At 41.1% G+C, this 21,568-nt stretch overlaps 1 protein-coding gene across 1 annotated transcript in view; it reads left to right on the top strand.

The window, feature by feature from the left end:
* The first annotated feature begins 1,651 nt into the window (after window positions 1-1,651).
* The window catches only part of nrip2 (nuclear receptor interacting protein 2), a 41,635-nt gene continuing 21,718 nt past the window's right edge, over window positions 1,652-21,568 (top strand). The window contains exon 1 of the mRNA XM_003448092.5: window positions 1,652-2,547. Within this exon, the coding sequence (XP_003448140.1) occupies window positions 2,392-2,547 (156 nt within the window). The 5' untranslated portion in view covers window positions 1,652-2,391. The remainder of the gene's footprint in view (window positions 2,548-21,568) is intronic.

Here is a 21,568-nt window from a genome sequence, read left to right as displayed (position 1 = left end):
TGGTATGTCTACCATCACAAGTCACCTATTTTGGCTTTTTCAATTAATTCAACAGTGTTTCTACAATTCTAACACACTAGAAAGTCAATATTTGGTATGATCACCTTTATTCTTCAACACACCCCGAATGTTCTTGGCAACTTTTAAATTATTTCAATAGCCTTTCAGTATAAATCTCCCGGCTCCTTGAAGGACATTCAAAACTCTTCCTCTGTCGGCTGCCTTTAGATAATCCCACACTGCTTTATAACGTTGAGGTCCGCGCTCTGGGGAGGCCAGTCTAAGACTGACAGTGTTCTAATGTGTGTTTCTCTTTCCAGGTATGCTTTAACTGTATTGGCAGCGTGCTTTAGATCATTATCGTGCTGAAAAATGAAGCCAGCGCCAATCAAAACTTTTCCAGTTGGTTTTACTTGGTGGTGCAAACACTGTTGGTACTTTTCTGTGTTAATAATTCCATCAATTTTGAAAAGATCCCCAACACCGCCGGCTGAAATGCAGCCCCAACCATGACAGAGCCTCCATGTTTTACAGATGGCTCTAGAAACTCATTGTTACCTCTCTCCTAACCTCATCTGTACATACTGATGATTTGAACCAATTATACCTCAGACATGTCTCCCGGCAGCCACCCTTCCACTGAGACCATTTCTGATGATGCTTCAGTGAACAGTAGATAATCACCTGAAGGGTCAGATGCAACTCTAATTTCATTGTCAGGTCTTTGCTCGATTTTTTTTATTTTGCTTAAAGACATGACTTTCAGTTACTGTTCATCTGCTGTGCCTAAAGATACAAATTAAAACTGGTTCTTTGCTAAGTTGTCCAACTGTAACACAGGACATATACAGTACAAAGGAAATAAAAACAGATAAAAAAAACCAGATTCTTTTCAATAATGGCTGGTTGTGCCTCAGCGCTTGTCTTGCATTGCCATTGTAATTGACCCAGAGATAATGTGGAAGGGCATAGGTGTTTTATGATTTAGGGCACAGGTGTCGAACTCCAGGCCTCAAGGCCCGGTGTCCTTGATCCAGCACAGCTGAAGGCTAAATGACCTCCTCAACATGTCTTACAGTTCTCCAGAGGCCTGGTAATTAACTAATCATTTCATTCAGGTGTGTTGACCCAGGGTGATATCTAAAACCTGCAAGGCCTGGAGTTTGACACCCCTGGCCCTCAAGGCCTGGAGTTTGACACCCCTGATTTAGGGGTTTCAAAACCTTCCTTTACTGATAGAAAAGATGCATGTTAGGCGGAAAAACTCAACCAGCAGGTGGCAGCACATAAACATCAAATCCCTCAGCAGTATTTTCCACTTCACCTTCACAAGGACTCCCTCTGCCAGATGAAAATTATATACTTTAAAAAAGCAGTCATGTCTTTTTTATATATATATTAGCACGCACCCTCTGCAAGGATACACTCATTAAACACTGTGACAGATAAATGAGCAGCGCTTACTACACTTCAAGGAAACCCTCCACACCTCTAGGCCAAATCACCACTGCTGTATAAAAATGTGTCATCGCGTAGAGGTCATGATGGATGGGATATTTATAGCTTTTGGTGGTGTGGATGGATGGAAAGAAGAAAATGGATTCTTTAATTCAGGCGGGAGGGAAATCAATTGTTGCCATCGGTGGTGCAGATTGATCCCGTTTGGGGTCGGACCACAGTGAGCTCTCGCACCTACACAGCGGGGGGCTACCGCTGTTGAGCTCGGGGGGACTGATGCTGCAAACTGTGTTGGGCTCAGAAGCAACACACAGGAGTGACAGACTGTGCGTGTGGGTGGCTGTGCCAGTTTAAAAGACTAGACGAGGCAGAAAATGCTTGCTGTGATGGTTAAGAATGTGGTTACAGATTAGCAGGGGAGCGGTGAGGTCTGATGTACAAAGAGTCAGCTGGGAAAATATGCTCAGTGTTTTGGGGGTGAGGGGAAGAGGAAGGCTGAGAGGAGAGAGAGAGAAACACTACTGAAGGCAGAGATGTATATGTGAGAGAGAGAGAGAGAGAGAGCGATACAAGGACAGACGGCTCTGAGGGGAGGGGAGGAAACACTTACACAGACTCTGTCACACCTTCCACACAGCCTCGCAGCCTCTGTGAGAGACTCAGCAGATCTTGACGTTGTGAGGAAAGATGCACATGAAAGGAGCAGGACAATAGCTCCTGGGAGAAATACATGCTGAGGACTATACAGCAGCATTTCAGAGAGAGCAACAGAGGCAACGTTTAGAGGTTTATTCTGCTGCTGAGGACCTTAAAGAGGACAAGAGCTTTACGTTCTTTGGAGGGGTTTCTCCTCTTCTGCTGCCGCTGTGAGGTTACAGTCTCCGTGCTCCCTTGCACAGCATCAGAAAGGACTGATTTTAAAAGCCTGAGACAATGAGTGAGGCGAAAAAAGGAGAGATAGCAATCCGGGATAAAGCCATCCTGCACCAGCAGAGGCGTCTGAAGCAGGCCACCCAGTTCACACACAAGGACTCTGCTGACCTCCTGCCCCTGGATGGTCTGAAGAGACTGGGCACGTCTAAAGACTTGGTGAGTGAGCTGCATGAGTGTCTGAACTCAATTGGAGAGGCGGTGATGTGCATGCAGGTGCTTGGCACCTGGCAAAGGTCTGCAGTGAGCAGGTTAATTTGCCAAAACCTGCTGCTCACCTAACCCACACTTTGACCCAGCTGCAACAGTTTGGGTTGGGATTTTGTGATGTGATGTGATTATGTTGTTTGTGTTCTTTGTTCGACTTGAATACAGCTTCCCTTGTCGATTATGGCCAATGATTGTTGTGTATTTTGATGGCATTCGATTGGCTGGAAATAAACCTACAGCCCTATGATTGCTGCACCAACAACACTATATGGTGTAGAAGGGTGTGCTGAGACACCCAAGAGCTGAAAGAGTCGGTGGATGATTGAGGAGGTTGTAGATAGAGCGGTCAAATAAAGAAATCGTTTGAAGGTTGCCAGGTTATTCCTTGCTTTGCACAAAAAAATTGTACAGTAAGCAAAAAATTGGCTTAAACTACCCCAGCTCCGTTTAGCCTTAGGGGCACGGTGAGGAACTCGGAATAAGGCCCCTGCTCCTTTATGTTAAGGAGCCAGTTGAGGTGGTTGATGCATCTGGTTAGAGGAGGGATTCCTCCCTTTGGAGGTTTTCTGGGAATGCACAACTGGGAGGAAAACCCCAGGGTAGAATCAGAATGCGCCGGAGAGATTATATGTCTCGTCTGTCCTGGGAACACCTCAGGATCTCCCAGGAGGAAGTGGGAAGTGTGGCTGCTTAGCCTCCTGCCTCACAATGAAAAATGATGGATGGATGGATGTTGAGTTTGCTGTCAAGTAGAACGTACAGCTACACTCACCATGTAAGACAGTGAGGCATAAAGTAACCCTGTGTATGGCTCTCTGACCGCAGTGATTTCACAGCCAAATGAAATGACAGTGACAGGGGTTACTGGAAAAAACAAAGACAATTTTGCTGCTTTAACTTTTAGGCACCACCTTAACTGCACTGTAACTGGACACAAAATTATCAGAATTAAATGACAAAAAAGTAACAGCCAGAAAACATCAGATATAATTTACCATTGCAGATACAGGATGGATTCATCCAGTCATCCTGAATCAAACATGCACATGTTTGCGCTTTCTGGCAGATCCCTAATTGAATTATCTAAATAATATTATAGCTTGCAGTGAGGTATAACCTGTCTAAGAAACTTGGGCTTGAGTTTTTTAGTATTCTGACGACTGCACCCATGCTAGCACTCCACACTCTTTTCCAAATATGGTATCTTCTGGCTGTGAAACACAATACTCAAAACAATACTTCACTGAGGCTTTGCAATTTGGAGCCCATGGCCAGTCGGTCTTGGCATGGTCGCAATGTCCATCTTTTATTTACAGGCTTTGTATGCCACCTTGGTCACGTTTTGCTCGCTCTGCAAACGCTGAAGCCTGTATTTAACATTTTTAGCATATGCAGCAGTGTTTCTTAAGACCCAATGGAGCTAATCACTTCACTGCCACTTTGACAGCCATTATTCTCTCCACTGTTGATTAATTATTTGGATTAACTGTGAAAAAAGTTAAATTTCCATCCCTGAGTCCAAAATTACATCCTTTTTTAATAATATCAGACCAGCTGTCCAAAACCACTTTATAACAATATAAAATGGAGAAAAGCTGCAAATCCTCTGGTTACTGCATGGCCATTAAGTGTAACCTCTAAAATAAAGATTCATAAAACATTCACAGTCGTGCACTCTGCATACAGAGGGGCGAACGTCTTGTCAAAGGAGTTTACAGTTCACTGAGCAGGCCTCTCAAATAGAGACTGAAGTCAGCGCACACTTGGAAACAGACACACACTTTAAGGGTTGACATACAGGATGAAAGACAGCCCTGCAAGTAAAGTGGGGCAAGTCTGACCTGCTCACTTCCTCTTCCCCCAGAAACCTCACTAAACCGAAGTTGTTATGTACACTCTGGAGGAACTCCCTGTAATAATCTCAGCAATTTATTACTCAAGCTCTCCTCTGACACAGTTCTGTTTTGATGGCGGCAGCTTCGCAGATTCCCCAGAGCTCTCTGAGAACCTGAGCACAGTCACGCTGGCACAGGAAAGCAGCTCTGGCAGCGCTCTGTGATCTGCGGATATCACGCTGCGATGCATTTACGTCTGCCAGATTTTAATACCAACATTTGCTGCTAGAAAAACATTCCTCCCCCCTTCTCCTCTGTCTCCACTGTGCTGCTTCACTGCAATCCAATGATGTAGATGTGTTTCCACTCGCCTTCTTTCTTTCTTCACCCAGTGTCTGAGAAATACACATCATTTCAATGAACTACAATAACAAATACTGGAAGGACGCATGCTGTGATTTTATTTATTTACTGACAGATTACTAACATTTAGCTTTTCTTCAGCTAGCTCAAAAACTGTTGATCTGATTCGCTTCAAACCTTGCGGATATTTAGCTGAGGACCTGAGTAAGTGCATATAAGTTTGAGTTAATTTGCATAAACGGTGCTCATATTTTGGCTAAACATTGCTCTTTGTTACACTGGCTGCTGCCTGCTCCACTCTGTTTGTAGATCGTGCTGCACACATACAGACAGAGTCTTGTTGGCTTCAAAAGTGGAAAAAGCCATCCAGGATATTTTAAGTTTTACAAAATATAATCACCCAGATGGTCTAAAACTCTCTTAAAGACAGCTGGACATGTTTCCAACTTATTTTATTAATGTGTCAGGACCACGTGACTAATAGTATGATCTAAGATGACCAATCTGTGTGCATCATCACCTCTGTTTGTAGATACTGTGGTGGTCTATAAGGTCCCATTTTAAAGCCTCGAGCATTTTTTTTTTCCAGATGTGGTAATGAGGGGCAGATGTGACAATGAAATGGCACATTATCCACCAGATCCTGAATAATTCTCCTTTCTTAAATTTAGAATAACTAAAATTTACAAAAGTGGACTAAATATATTATTCATTATGTATAAAAAGGTCTTCTTCCTGTCCTTATCATATACCCTGCACGACTGCTGCTTAGGCCTCAGCCACACAGGCTCAGAGACTGGTTGGCAACTTCACAACAACTTCCAATTGCTAAGGAAAAGTATAAAAAACGATATAATAATGAAATAGTTTTCTCTAACCAATCGGTGAGTGGTTGCTGGTTATTGCTGGGTGAAATTGGTCACAAAGAGTGTGCTGCACCAAAAACCTCCTTGTGATTGCTTTGGTTCCTAAAAAGTTCCCTGTAGTCTGCATGGAAGACGTGAAGACGTGCATGCAAACACTTGCTAACTAGTAGCCACCACGAGGTAGTAAAGCCTGAAAAGGTTTGATGCAAACCAGAAACGCAGCCGTCTCCCATGCAAACGACAGATGATCTTTTAGTGACCAAAGTAATCACAAGGTGGTTTCCAGTGCAGCACCGTGTATCAGCCAGCCAGCAACCACTCACTTAATATTCAGGAAATTCAGATTTTTCCCTAGCAACTAGAGGTTGCCAGGTGGTCAACATTGTCCCCCCAAAAATTGAAGAGAGCGGTCATAGAGGAACTCAAGTTTAATAGTCAGATCAAAGACGACTTCTTCATAGAAGCAGTAACAAATATAACAAAGAGAAGTGTATATTTCTCTGATAGTGATGTAAACACTAATGTCACGTTGAAATAGTTCAATATTTTTAATCCACCATCAGCTATGGTTCCTTTGAAACTATAGCAGTGACAAGCTCTTCCGTACGCGTGTAGATTTAACTGGGTTTCTGTTTCGGATCATTCACACAGATGCTTGTTTCTCTGCGTAACACTTGGCCTAACATTCACGCACACTCTGCACACCAAAGATAGGGGATTGATGGTTCGAACCACCAACCTTCTGATTATTAGATGACCCACTCGAAACGTTACTGTTTTCTTTTTGTAACAAAAATGGCAAAATTGGGGTCCGTCACCGTGTGAGCTGTTTTTCACATTCATGTGCCCACTTTGGCCACAGTAATTCATCTACTCATAAAAAGCCAGATCCTGAGTTCCTCATAAATGCTGTCTTCATCATATAGATTAAATATTAACTCAAGAGCATGATTTTTTCCCTCCACATCACCAAGGAGGTGATGTGGCGTATTTGTCCTGTAATCTAGGATGATGAACACAGCAAACATTAACATATTAACTTTGTCATTGTGAACATGCTGACATTAGCATTCAGGTCAAAGCCTCGCTGCGCTTCACTGAGCTTCTAGGCTCATTGTTCCAGAGCCTCTTTGGCAGCTGAAAAGAGTCCATTACAAGCATGCATTTGAACATTATAAAAGATAAAATCAAAAAAACAAAAACTCTATAAAACAATATTAGAGTTTAATGAGCAAGTTATCCATTTGCAGCCTGTGATTCCACATCTGCAGGGGCCTGAAAACACTCTTATCACAATATCAATTATCTTCTCCTTAAAGACAGAACGAAGCTCATCTCAACACTTATCCGAAATGCAATCTGTAGCACAGACATGGCCAGGAGGGACCACGCTGCAATTAGCATGACATCTAAGTGATTTCTGATGTGAGAGTAGCTCCAGGAAAACTGAGGAGAGAGCTGAAATTGCCAGCAGTCCTCCACCGTGCCTGTACATCCTCTCCGCAGTCGGCCGTGTACTCACTCAGGCTCCAAATGAACGCACTATAAATAAATTAAAAGGAAGGCATGATGTGTTTCTGAGGACAAAAAGATGAGGTCATGTGGGTTCAGCTGTCAGATCTGCTTGTTTGTCTGCAAAGCTGTCTGGCTTTTCCATTTTCCAGACTTTATATCCTGGTATTTTTAACCTAATGTAAGGATAATTCTAACAATAAATTAACATATTTATAACATATTTATTGTTCCTTCTCTGGAAAATTCTAATAAAAAAAAAGAAAAATTTTCTAAAGGCCACAATGCCGTTAATTTACAAATTTAGACTTAAACATGAAGTGAGAATAGTTTTGATAATACCAGAACATTTATGAAAAAATCCTGTTTCTACTCATTTTCTCAATTATTTTTTTATTTTGTGTAATTTGAAGGTGTCACTTTTTTCGGACATTTTGTAAACTAACAAGTCAATTCCCAGAGAAATATGAAAACTGTTAAACTGTTGTTTAAATTAATATTATGACAGTGTGGAAATGGTTTTATTAACATTTTTAGGTCAGAAGATTGATAGAAATCATTGAAATCACTGAAATCTGAAAAACAGTTATTTTGTTCGAGATTTCATATGGGAGCTATTTCTTAACATAAACCCCACAGTGCTACATCAAGAAAAGGAAGTTTGTTTCTGTCACTAAAAAACACCTTTTTGCCATCCATGAGTCAAAATTTCAAGTTCCAAGTTCTCAAAAGTTCTGCTAACTCAAACGTCTGAAACAATAACTTGAAAGTTTGATTAGTTCTACCCAGAAAAAATGGAAACAAGATTCCATAGTTTAGCTGTATTTTATTTATTTAGCTTTTTGTGCCGTATACACTGTTTTGTTTTTGTTGTACATCGCTATAGAAACATTGTACTTGTCTATACACTACATATACTGTCAAGTTTTCATGTACTTACTGTGTATATAGTAACCAGGTATCTATCTCTTATTTATTTCATAACTTATTCCAACATCTTCACATTTTGCACCATTTCACGTATAAATATAACAATAAATATGCAGTACGAGTTGCTACTGTCGGTATTGTCTTGATGCCTCTTCTGTTCCCTACACTGAGAGCTGTAAAGCTATTCTGACTCTTAGACATTTGTTTTTGACCTTCACGGGTCCTTTTTTAAAATTTTGGACAGAGCCAGGCTGGTCGTATCCTCCTGCTTTTCTTGGTTCTGCTATATTATGCAATGCTTAAGCATCATTAAAAAAAAAAAAAAAAAAAAAAAAATGGGACAGGGATAGCTCAGTAGGTTAAAGCGGTTGCCCCATGATCGGAAGGTCAGGGGTTCGAATCCCCTGAACGGCTACCCTGAGGTATCCCTGAGCAAGGTACCATCCCCCACACACTGCTCCCCGGGCGCTGCACTGGTGGCTGTCCACTGCTTCAGAAAAATTTCCCCACGGGGATCAATAAAGTGTACATCATCATCAGCTACTCATGAGATGAAATTTCGGGATATGTGCTGCATTATCTGAGAGAAACCATTGCATTTACTGGGGATTTGTGAGTATTACCAGACAGATGATGCATAAATCCTACATGATAAAACACAGTGAGCTGTGGTCCATAGGGTGAAAATAAACAGCTGTACAACAGCGTTTACAAAGTTTAAAGGGAAGATTTAGGAGGCATCTGATTGATGCCCCTTTACAGATCCATCATTTTGTTTTTGGGGGTTCTGTTTGAATAACTCTGCCTTAAAACACACAGATATTTATACTGTACTTTGCTGCAGGATGTCCTTTCACCCTGTGTCTGAAACTCTGAGCTCCAAAAAAAGGACAACGTTGGTTAAAGATATAACCTGTGTAGACCTCTAATAAGCTTTTGACTATGAGAAGGAAGCTTTAGCCTCATGAAATTTCAGGCTGAGCGGTGAGTTTGCGTGTGCATATAGCAAAAAACAGAACAGCTGAGACTTTAACAAACAGGAAATTTATAACATCGCAACTTTAGCAGTGCAGGATTATAAAATGGGTCGCGTTTGTGTCATTATTTCATCCCCGTACAGTCGTCTGGCAATAAAATGACCTCACTGTCAGAAATAAAAGTTAAACCACAAATAGTAAGAAAACCTAAAAAACAAACAAACAAACAAAAAAACCTAAAAACTTGCATTCTAGCCAAGGCCACCAGATGGCAATAGCTGTGGTTGCAAATAGACTTTTGGTCCTTTACACTTCTGTGGGAAAACAATGTTATGATTTGGCCTCTGTAAACACTTTCTTGAAGAGTTTATGAGCTCAGTCATTTGATTTTAAATCTTTGGAAATCTAAAATTCTGGTAGGAAACACGCTCACTGGCTAAGGAGTTGTCAATCACAAGTCTTTAGCCAACAAGTGCACAGTTTCATGGTCTGACCCACAAATCCACTTGAAGGTCAAACATTGCAATGGTCAGAGAAACTGCAATATACCCAAGAGCTACATTTCAGACTTTACAGGCCTCAGCATGTTAAATGTTCAAATTCATGACAGTACAATTAGAAATAGACTGATGTAGTATGGCTTGTTTGGAAAGGTTTCAAGGAAAAAAACATGGTAGCATGGGTTATGTTTGCAAAAATACATCTGAACAAATCAAAAGACTTTGAACAGATGAACAGACATTTGGCCATAATGTATATCTCCATTTCAGCAGAAACCCAACATACAAAGAGTGTAGCACGGTGGTAGAGGGGTGATGATTCGGGCTAGAGTAAGATGTTTAGAGACAGCTAAAGCTTGGCTGAAAGTGGGTCATGCAACAGGACAATGATGCCAAACACAGCAGCCAATATGCAACAGAAAGGCTGAAAAATGAAAGAATTGAAGTGTTGCAATGAGCCCATGAATGCAAAAAACTGTAAAGAACTGTGGACCAAAACTCCCCCCATAACAATGTGAGAGACTAATACATACAGAAAACAATTACTTCAAGGTTGTTGCACAAGCTATTTAATCTTGGGGTCATAACTTGGCCATTTGAAGGTTAATTATGATAATGAAAGAATATGATGCTACACAATCCTCTTACTTAAAATCAATAAAAAATGTCCACAACCTCGCTTTTATTTATTTATTTTTTGCTGTAGTGTCGTCTCCTTCCAGTTAATTTGAACTTGCTGGCCTGTCCTGTGCAGTGAGTAATTCAGCAGCACAGCAGAGCCCGTTATGTAAGAGTGAATTTGTTTTGCTGCTCTTTAGCCTGAGGTCATTTCACTTTCAGCAGCAGCAACAGCAGCAGCAGCATCACTCCAGCCATGTTTGGCTGTGGAGTCAGGGGAGCATTGAGCTTGAAAAGGGCAAAATCCACCTCTCGAACACAAGAGCGGCGGAGGGGAAGGAAAGAGACAGCTGGAGGTGGAGTCAGGGAGGAGGTGCAGTTTAGTGGGGCCGTTTTATGCAACACAATACAAATCTCTGAGCAGGCATATGAAAATGTAAGAAGAGTAAACAGGAGAGGATGAGTGTTTGTGTTGGGCTGGAAACATCAACACCTGAGCTCAGCATAGAGCGAGTTATTGTGTAACCACTGTGTAACCACGATGCTTTCCACTGTACACACTCAACATGTGCTCACCAAAGCTGCTCCAGCCTGAGAGACATGACAAACGTAGAAGACTCTGTGAGGTCTAAACCATCATGGGATTAACACTAGGTCTAACTCTAGTCCTAAAAATCAGGTTTAACCCTTAAACATAAACCACACCGAGTGTAGTTTGGACAATGGGAAATAAGATTTGTAAATATTTTAATGCGAGTTAGACAAAAGGATGATTTTTTTTTTTTTTTTTTAGAAGAACAATTTTCAAAAGCCAAAAATCACACGTACACACAGCTTTAGGTTGGGGTTAGAAGTTGAACAAGGTGCAGGAAACATCTGTGAGGTGAATCTCCTGTTCCACCACATCCCAATGGGGCTCTATTGGAATATGATCTAGTGATTATGGAGTTCATTTGAGTACAGTGAGTTCACTGTCATGTTCAAAAATCCAGTTTGAGATGATTTGATCTTTGTGACATGGAGTGTGATGCTGCTGGAAGCAGCTATCAGAGGATGGGGACACCGTGGACATAAAGGGATGGACATGGCCAGCAATGATACTCAGAAAGGCTGTGGCGTGTAATCCCAGCATTTAAACACAACCACGCAATGTTCAAAATCATCTTTCGTCCACATTCTGATTCTCTGTTTGAACTTCATCAGGTCGTCTTGATCATGCTTAGATTCACTGATTTGCCACCATGTCATTACGTAATAGATATTTGTATTAATGAGCAGTTGAACAGGTGTTCCTAACAAAGTGGCTGTTAAGTACGTAAAAGTTTGTCTTGAGCGTTCAGACATGTTAAATGGTCCTTATCAGCAGAGTTCATTCAGTTATTATAAATATACTCACCATTACTTTGTCCACAGTGTGTGAAATGTTAAATATTTGTATCTGTCAGTAAAGGATAAGATTGCATAACTCAGGCTAGTCTTTTGGAAAACGGGTACCTCCAGCACAGGTGCATAATATCGAGGACTTCCACATTATAAAATCAGCTAATTTGAACAAATTTCACAGTTTTGAAAAAAACTTTTCTCCTAAAGTATTGCACTACTTAAGCTTCGAAATGAAATCTCCTGTTGGTGTTACTTTTGCCGCACAGTTCGCTCATTCCTCACCCTGCAGCTTAGCTGTCGGTTTGATCTCTTACAGACGAGTGAGTCAGAAGCCTGAGTGTGTGTGTGTGTTTGTAGGCCTGTCTAATCAAGAGATCTGGAGTCTCCAGGTACATCTGAGGATGATCAAACGCTACAGAACTAGACTTGGGTGTAAAACGGTGGCACAGAAGGAGCTTATAGAGGGTGAAAAAAAGTGAGCTCTACTTTAAATAAAACTAAGCACTGTGTCCAATTTAAACCAATAAACCCCGATCATCTATTTAAAGGGACAGTTCATCCTGAAAATAAAAAGATCTTTACTTTTGCCTGTAGTGCCCTTTGTGCCTTACTTTTTAGCTACTGTTGTTTAAAAATATTTTTGCTTTAGTGTTAAAATTTAGTTTTCTCTGTTATATAGATACTGTGGTTGTATTTGTCAGGTGCATCAGATCAGACTAGAGCTACAGTAAAACAGTCCTATGGTAATACAGTTAGGTCTGTAAATGACAGTTTCTGTAGTTTGGCCTCTGTACTCCACCACAGTGGAGCGGGCAAATCAGCAATCTGGTACATTATTAAAAAAACTTAATGCACTAACCATGGTATTAGTTCCATGGTTAAGAAAACAATTTTACAACATCTAACCAAGTCACGAAAACTCCTGAACAGGAAGGTGTAGCATTGCCACAGTTTACAAGAAATTTCTTCATGAATGTAAATACGGATGTTTACAGCAAGGTGCAAACCCCTGTTTACACTTAAGAACAAGAAGGCCAAATTAGACTTTGACAGAAAACATCTAAAGAGCCTGCACAGGTCTTAAAAACATTCTTTGGACACATGAGACCAAGATTAACTTATACCAGAACAATGAAAAGAGAAAAATATGTAAAACAAGTGAAACAGCTCATGATCCAAAGTATATGACATCATCTGTCAAACATGGTAGAAACAGTATTATGACATGGGCATATATGGCTACCAGTGGAACTGTGTCATTAGTGTTTTTTGATGATGTGATTACTGATAGACGAAGCAAGATAGATGCTGAAGTGTTCAGAGGGTACTCTCTGCTCAGACTCAGCCAAATATTGGAAAACTGATCAGATGATGGTTCACAGTGCAAATGGATAATGACCCAAAGCACAGCGCAAAAGCAACCCAAGAGTTCTTCAGTGGCCAAGTGCGTCAACTCATCTCAATCCAACAGAGCAGCTTTTCAGTTACTGAAGACAAAACTGAGGGCAGAGAGACCCACAAACATGTAGCAGCTGAAGGCAGCTGCAGTAAAGAACTGGCAGAACATCTCAAGTGAACAAACAGCATTTGTCCATTTGATTAAAACCCTGGCGTTGAAGCTGAAAGCCTGCAAGCTGAGCAGCTAAGAAGGGATGCCATGAATGTTTGCATCCCGTCCTGCTCTCACAAGACTGCGTATCATTATTGGAAGATGGAGGCATTCTTTGTTGTCAAATGTAGTTTAGAAGAAATAAATTTGATTTGTGGATTTTACTTGAGCAACTGATTTTTGGGAAAGTGAGATGTACACTGAGTTTATGCCTGGCAAATGGCAATTGGTTCCATTTTATTATCTCTCGGTATCTCCAAAACTGGGCAACTGACTCAAAACAATCTTGATGTATAAAATGGCACTGAGTAAACTGTGCCTTTAAAGACAGGAAGACATCGGAGTAGGGATGTGTCAGGCTGTCATCAATAATATCATGGACTTTTTGATCTCCTGTCCTTTGGAGAAGTGAATTTGTAGTCACGTGGTGTGCAGCACACCTCATCCTCCATCAGGTTTTGATTTTCATTCATATCCACTCCCTGAACTGAATTGTTTGTATTCCCCAGAGGGTGAAGCAGCACTTGAGAGCAACAATGACAGGGTCACAGATCTCCCAGATCTCTAGAGAGTTTGTCTGCTACATCGGTTAGCGCTTTATTATTAGCTCCAGGACAATTAGGTGGGCTGGAGAGGGGTTAGTGTGAACACTTCTCTCTCTGTCATCCGGAGCTTTGGATGGGCGGTAACACTCCCTCAGCTGCTCCCTCGATGCCATAGAGGAAGACAAGAGGCTAAAAATACCAGACAAAAACAAATACGACACAACAACCCACACAGCAGAGCAGAGGAAGCAAGAGAAGGGGACAGAGATGCTGGCAAGGTGTGAGAAACGAGACCTCCTGATCCAACTTTCGTTTTGGTGTTTGTGATCTTTACAACTGGAAGCAAAACAAAAATGTTTAGGAAATTTCTCTGTGACTAGTTAATTCACTGGTCATTTATGCCTATAAAATGCCCAAAAGTGTTAAAAATGGCACCCAGAGCCCAGCGTTATATGTTCAGTTTGGTTGTTTTCAGGGAATGAACAAAAGCCCCAAATTGAAACTGTAGAAAAAAGAAAAAAGATTTACATTAAAAAAAAATTAGTCAAAATAATTCATTTGGGTTTTTAAAAAAACATTTTTTACTTTTTCAGTATTAAATTTTTCAGAATTTCAGGATCAATCACTTTTTCAAAGGCATACAACTTTTGACCCTGATTTAGCTACATAGTTTTTAAAATCTTTTTTTTCTCATTAATTCCCATGAGGACAGAATTTCAAGAATCTTTTACTTAAAACAAACTAAAGTTTAAAAAGAGTGAGGAGGAGTCTGAATACTTTCTGAAGCCACTGTATGTACTTCAGCTTTTATGCTGTGGCTGGTGAAGATGACAGACAAAGCAGGACAGCGATCATTGGACAGCTGAATAACTGTTATTTGAACATTCATTCATCTACATGTCATGCTATCGTTCTTAAATGCAGGAAGACTGGGGACAAATGCAGACTGCAGTTTAAAACAAAAGAAAAAAGCTATTGTGGCATATAATCTCCAAATAAAAAATAAATAAATCAAAAGACACTGGAGAAACCACGTGGAATATAGTAAGAGTTAATGAGGCAGGAAACCAGGCAAACTATAAATACACATGAGATAACGAGGGAAGCGGAAACAGGAGGGAACCTAAACACAGCTGAACATAATTAAGGTAAATGACATACAGTAAGTAAAGCAAGACAATATACGAGGGAGACAAGCTAATGAGAAGTAAAACAGGAAGTAGCTCAGCACAGACAGCAGACCTACACAGCAAATGTGTACAAGAATACTAGTGGAGGCTGCAGTAACATTAACCAAAATACAAAGAATCAGATATAAATGATCTATAGACACTAACAGAAACTAGATTTTAAAAGAAACCACCCAAGAAATGCCTACACAATATACTTAATACATAAATAAAGACAGAAAACTAAAAAGTAAGTCAGAACTCTGGAAGGCATTACAAAAAGTGTCTGTCTGATCACAGCCAAACACACTGTCAGCTAATCATTGTTCTATTAAAAAAAACAGACATGAATTTCTTTTGTTTGCTTTTGCTACAGCGACAAAGCAATTAAGCTGGGATTAAACCTACACCGTTACCAGCTGTTTCACAGTGGAAAATTCACATCAGGTGTAGCTGAATTCATTATTTTCCCTGTGTTATTAACCTGTGGCGCTCAGCCTCAGCACACACTTCACTCAAGCTTTTATTTTGTGAGCTTAGCCACAAAATTAGCATCCTGAACCATCGTGCTGGAGTCTCTGCTGTGCAGCAGCATGTGCTTCGGCTCTTCACTCAGCATTGGACGCGGTTTGACGTCTCCAGCTGCAGCCATTAACTGCCACACCTGCAGCCAGTCGGAGTGGGAGGGCATGAATAAATTTTATTTTGAAACAAGCTGCCGGAGGGTAGAAAGAAAGTCTGGGAGCAAAGAAAACTGGAGGTGGAGAAATACAACAACTTTTGGTCAATAAAATATCTGACACAGGTCTGGAAAGAAATACTCAGAAATACTCTACAAGAAAGCAAATAACCACAATTTTAAAAGGTCCGTTTTTTGAAAAGCTCCGTTTAAATCACGGCTACATCAGTAATCCTAATCAGTGGATCAATTGTGTCTTCCTAAATGAGATCAAATCATCAAATAGACCCTCAGCACATCTGTACTTTATTCAGTCACTGAGGTTTTTCTTCGACTCCACTGAGGTTTATTGGACTTAATGAGGAGAAGGAGAGTAGTGTAATACAGGAGAAAGGGTAGAGACGGGTGGGTGGGCAGCAGATGTAAAGCTGCTGGAGCCTCCCGGTCGCTGCGACAGGAAGTCAGCAGCTGGAGACGTCCATCAGAGTGAGGAAGAGGGCATTAGTGAGGTCACATGATTGGCTGGATGAGGGCGAGGCGAGCCTGTTTGCAGAGATAATTAGTCCACATGGCATTCAGCCTCTAATCTGACTCACAGAGGGAGAAACTCAAATGAAGAGAAACTGAGAAAAACAGAGAGACGAGGTCTAAAGTCAAACATGAACAGTTGTCTTTCTGACCTACTGGAGGGAGACCGGTTTGGACCGGTTAGTGTTCAGGGGGTCACCGCAGGACCCACATCAGCAAAATCAGCAACAGGCCACGTATGAACGAGCACAAAGGAACATGATGTCTGCGGGACAGTTGACCAGTTTTGGCTTGAATTGTGCCCATGCTGCGAAAACACTCCTCTCGGTTTTCCTCTGACTGCATGTGAAAAACAAAAAAAATCTTGTTTTTAGACAATAAGACAGAAAAGTACAACATTATAAACCTTTAATATTGGCTGAGATGATGGCAGGTTTAAATGCAAACCTCAAGTGACTGAGCAGGATCATTAACAACCCCACAGGAAAGCTTTTTATGACTCTTTGTGTTTTTCATAAATCTTTGGTCAGAAGTTACAACCACTCATCAGTGGCTTAGTCTGCATAGCTGGCAATAAGCTGGACTCGTTCCCGGTGGGTGATGGGCTCCGCCAGGGCTGCCCTTTGTCACCGATTCAATTCATTTTTATGGACAGAATTTCTAGGCGTAGCCAAGTGGCAGAAGGCTTTCACCTGGGTGGTCTCAGGATCTCATCTCTGCTTTTTGCCGATGATGTGGTTCTGTTGGCTTCATTGGGTGAAGCCTCCAGCTTGCCTTGGAACGGTTGGCAGCTGAGTGTGAAGCAGTGGGACTGAGAATCAGCACCTCCAAATCTGAGGCCATGGTCCTTAGCCGGAAAAAAGGTGGAGTGCCCACTCCAGGTCAGGGACGAGTTCCTGCCCCAAGTGGAGGAGTTTAAGTATCTCGGGGTCTTTTTCACAAGTGACGGGAGAAGGGAGGGGAAACAGACAGACGGATTGGTGCTGCGGCTACAGTGATGTGGACGCTGTACGCTGTACGTGTAGTGGTGAAGAGAGAGCTGAGTGTAAAAGCGAAGCTCTCAGTTTACCAGTTGATCTACATCCCTACCCTCACCTATGGTCATGAGCTGTGTGTAGTGACCGAAAGAACGAGATCGCGGATACAAGCGGCAGAAATGAGCTTCCTCCGAAGGGTGGCTGGCCTCTCCCTTAGAGATAGGATGAGAAGCTTAGCCACAACGGAAGGAGGCCCTGAGGCAGATCCAGGACATGCTGGAGAGATTATATCCTCCAGCTTGTCCGGGGGAGTACAGAGAGAGAGAGGTCATGGCTTCTCTGCTTAGGCTGCTGCCCCCGCGACCCAGCCCTGGATAAGCGGAGGAAGATGGATGGATTTGATCTAATTCACATCCCCACTAATATTTGGATAAATGTCCTTTAGCAAGTTGCACACTGAGTAGACACTTTTGGTATCCATCAACAAACTTCTGGCATAATTTTCGGTCACATTTGACCAATCCTCTCTGGAGAATTGGTACTTGTTTGGACTGATCAGTACCATTGTTCTGAGTACTGAGTGCTGTCAAACAAATCTTTTTTATGTTGGCAAAGAGAAGCTACCAATTGTAGTCTAGATCATCAAGACTAACAAAAAGTTACTGGGTTATGTCCTTGTCAGGTTGAAAGATATTGTAGAACCTTCAGCACCACAGAATTTTTAAGTGAGTGCATGTATATATTTAAGCCTGTATGGATACTTTTGACCCTGTATGGATTAGAGAAAATCCAATATAAATAAAAAAATTGTGAACCTAACTCTTGTTTTTTAAAGTTATTAAAGATGTATGCTGTGTAATCATTCCACATTAAAAAGCTCAAAACTGCCATGACATTCATGTTTGAAATTTCTGAGCACAACTGTAGCTGTACTGTTTCTTTTATCTATGACAGATATTTTAAACTTATTATCCTTATGGGATTAATTATGGCTTTTAAACAGTTATATGGATGAAGGATTCATTAAGCATCTGCCTCAAGGCTAATTTCTAACCAAACAATGCCAATAAATGCCTTTTAATTATGATCGGAAGATAGAATAAACAGCAAAAACTTCCTACAGTTGCCACAATATCTAATACACATTTTACAGTCAAGAAAATGTTCACAAACACGTTGTCCAAAATCTCCCTTCACAAAACAAACAGACTTCACTTCAGCTGTTCCAGCAATGAAAAACACTCGCTGTCAAACGAGGCAGAGCAGCAGGCTGCATCGTGTATGATGGACCGTCTCTTTATGGGATACTGAAGCCTGCTGTCTTCATTGGATTAGATGACATTAAATCCAGAAACATGCCAATTCACATACTCGCAGTCTGTTAACAAGCAATCGGTGGATCGAGATGAGAAGCGTGCTGAGACCACAACGGAGGAAATTTGACTCGCGTAGCATTTTTTTGAAGACATAGCACAGCACAGCAATACACAGTGTGTATTTCATGAGATGTTCAAAGTCTGACACAACGTCCCCTTAAGATAGAAATGTTAAAAAAGGTATTAGTGTTACTTTATTTTGGGATGATGATCCATTGGATGATGCTGCCCTTGATGTTTGGCAAATATAAACAGAAATCCAGGAACTAATCGTAATAAGAAAGGTTTTTTTAGTCTATATTTGGCCAAATAAAGCCATTGCAACTCAGTTAGCAGCTCCTGTTTGTAATTATGGGATATACAGGCTCCATCTAAACATTTACTTAATGGGACATGTACTTATCTGTCCGATTCTCCTGAATCTTCATGATAGAAGCGTTATACTGCTGGCTTTCGTTCTTGTTTTTTGAGTCTTACTCTCTAAAGCGTTCAAAGCTCACACACATTCATACAGCGCTTTATCACACACACTCACACTTCTTTTTATCTGCAGCAGCTGTGTTGTTTTTAGTTTGTATTACCTGCTTAACCTCCACATATTTTCCTAATATTATACTTTTATCTTGATTTTGTAAATTCCAGTGCTTTGCTGGCAGCAGCCCTGTCCGTGCTTGTGATTGGGAAGATGCTGCCAGTGTCACCTCTTTGCTGTAAACACCTGTGGATTAGGAAAGTCTGGGTTAACTTATTAAGTTGATAAGAACTTCTGTGGTGAGCCTGATTGGTGAAGCCAGATAAGAAAAAGATATCCCTGATGTGTTGAACTTGCTTTGAAGGCACTGCTAACTAACCATTGCTGTAGTAAAGCTTTAACCCAAGTGCAGTTGCGAAAACCATCAAGTGCTACGATGAAACTGGCTCACACGAGGACCGCCCCAGGAAAGAATGAAGAAGGAATTCCAAGAGTCACCTCTGCTGCTGAGGATAAATTCATCTGAGTCACCAGCCTCAGAAATCACAACTCAACAGCACCTCAGATCAGAGCCCAGATAAATGGCACACAGAGTTCCAGTAGCAGACACATCTCTGCATCAACTGTTCAGAGGAGACTGCAAAATTCAGGCCTTTATGGTCACACAGCTACTAAGAAACCACTACCAAGAAAAAGTAACAAGCAGAAGAAATTTGTTTGGGCCAAGAAACACAAGGAATGGACATTAGACCAGAAGTCTGTGCTTTGGTCTGATCTGAGTCCAAATTTAAAATTTTTGGTTTCACCCGCCCTGTCTTTGTGCAACACAGAAAAGGTGAACGGATGGTCTCTACATGCATGGTTCCCACCGTGAAGCATGGAGATTTGTTCGAAACTGAAGGCACACTGAACCAGCATGGCTACCACAGCATCCTTCAGTGACATGCCATCCCATCCTGTTCGCATTTAGTTAGACCATCATTTATTTTTCAACAGGACAATGACCCCAAACATACCACTAGGCTGTGTAAGGGCTATTTGACAAGGAAGGAGAGTGATGGAGTGCTGTGCCAGATGGCCTGGCCTCCACAGCCACCTGACCTAAACCCAATCGAGATGATTTGGGATGAGGTGAACCACAGAGTGAAGGCAAAAGGGCCAACAAGTGCGCAGCATCTCTGGGAACTCCTTCAAGACTGTTGGAAAACAATTTCAGGTGACGACCTCATGAAGCTCATTGAGAGAAAGCCAAGAGTGTGCAAAGCAGTAATCAAAGCAAACGGTGGCTGTTTTAATGAATCTAAATTATAAAACATGTTTTTAGTTATTTCACACTTTTTTGTTTGCTAAATAATTCCATATGTGTTCATTCATAGTTTCGATGCCTTTAGGGAGAATCTACAATGTAAATAGTCATAAAGAAAAATCATTAAATGAGACAGTGTGTCAAAACTTTAGAGTGGTAGAAAGTGTGTCCTGCAATGTAAAATTTAGCATTTACCCTAAACTGTAAAACAGCAAATGCAGATTGCTGGTACCATCCTGCTGCAAAATGTGATTTGCTTAAACCAGCTGACCCCAGAGCAGTTAGAGGGTCAACAGAAACAGACGTCAACCATCAAAGGACATATGGAGAAGCTAATCGCTAAAATTAGATTGTGTTCAGTGTTTCTGTGAGTCAGTCCGAAGAGAGCGCCGAAGATCTCAACAAATGAACCTTTAATCAAACTCAGACTGTCTTCTGCAAACTGCTGGAGTCTGACATTTAAGTCTTTTTCTTTGTGTGCCGAATAAAAATATTCTGGTATGCCACCAGACTTAATAATAAATTTAATTAAAATAGTTTTTTTTATCCTCCACATGCCATTTCTATCCATTTAAGTGTATAATAAAGAGGATAATTGCCATTAATTAATGATTTATGGAACAACAAACACAGAAAGAGAAAACCAAAGTTAGCACTGGAGAAGAAAAACAGCTACAGAGCAAGTCCAAAGTGAAGGACCTTGTTTTATGAGACATAAAGACAAGTGGGGAGATTATGTCATGCCCAGAGTTAGAGATGGTTTGGAGAATGAATCCAAAGCACAGAAGAGTTTCATTTCTAATGAAAATGAAAGATGAAAGAGGAAAGAGAAGAGGTTAGGGAAGAAAAGAAAATTGAAAGCAAATAGTCAAAAAGGTAACAGAAGAAAACAGGAGTCGGGATGAGGAGAGAGAGTGGGACAAATGGAAAGATAATGGGAAATGAAAGGAATATACTGTATAAGAGATGATTACATGTAAGGAAAGGGATAAAAAGAAACAGGAGATGTACAGTAAAGAGAGAAAAGGACAACAATAAGACGAGGGAGGGGACAGAAAGAAAGGAAAGGATGGGAGAGATAAGGGAAGGAAAAGGGGAGGTGAGAGGAAATGAAAGGGCGGAAAAACAAGGAGGAGACATTTAAAGAGGAGCTGCTCAGCCACAGCTGGAGCTCAGTGAGGAACGAATGGGCTAGATTGACCTCGGTGACATGAGTAGTGATTACTAGTTTGAAGTGTGCTGTTTTTGGAGCTCGACAGTGAAGCCCAGCGGGCCGAGACCGATCTATGGACACAACAAAACACGGCAGAAAACTGATTTTATTT

The sequence above is a fragment of the Oreochromis niloticus genome, linkage group LG17, assembly GCF_001858045.2.
Source record: "Oreochromis niloticus isolate F11D_XX linkage group LG17, O_niloticus_UMD_NMBU, whole genome shotgun sequence".
Taxonomy (NCBI): Eukaryota; Metazoa; Chordata; class Actinopteri; order Cichliformes; family Cichlidae; genus Oreochromis; species Oreochromis niloticus.
This window is presented reverse-complemented; position numbering and strand designations above follow the sequence as displayed.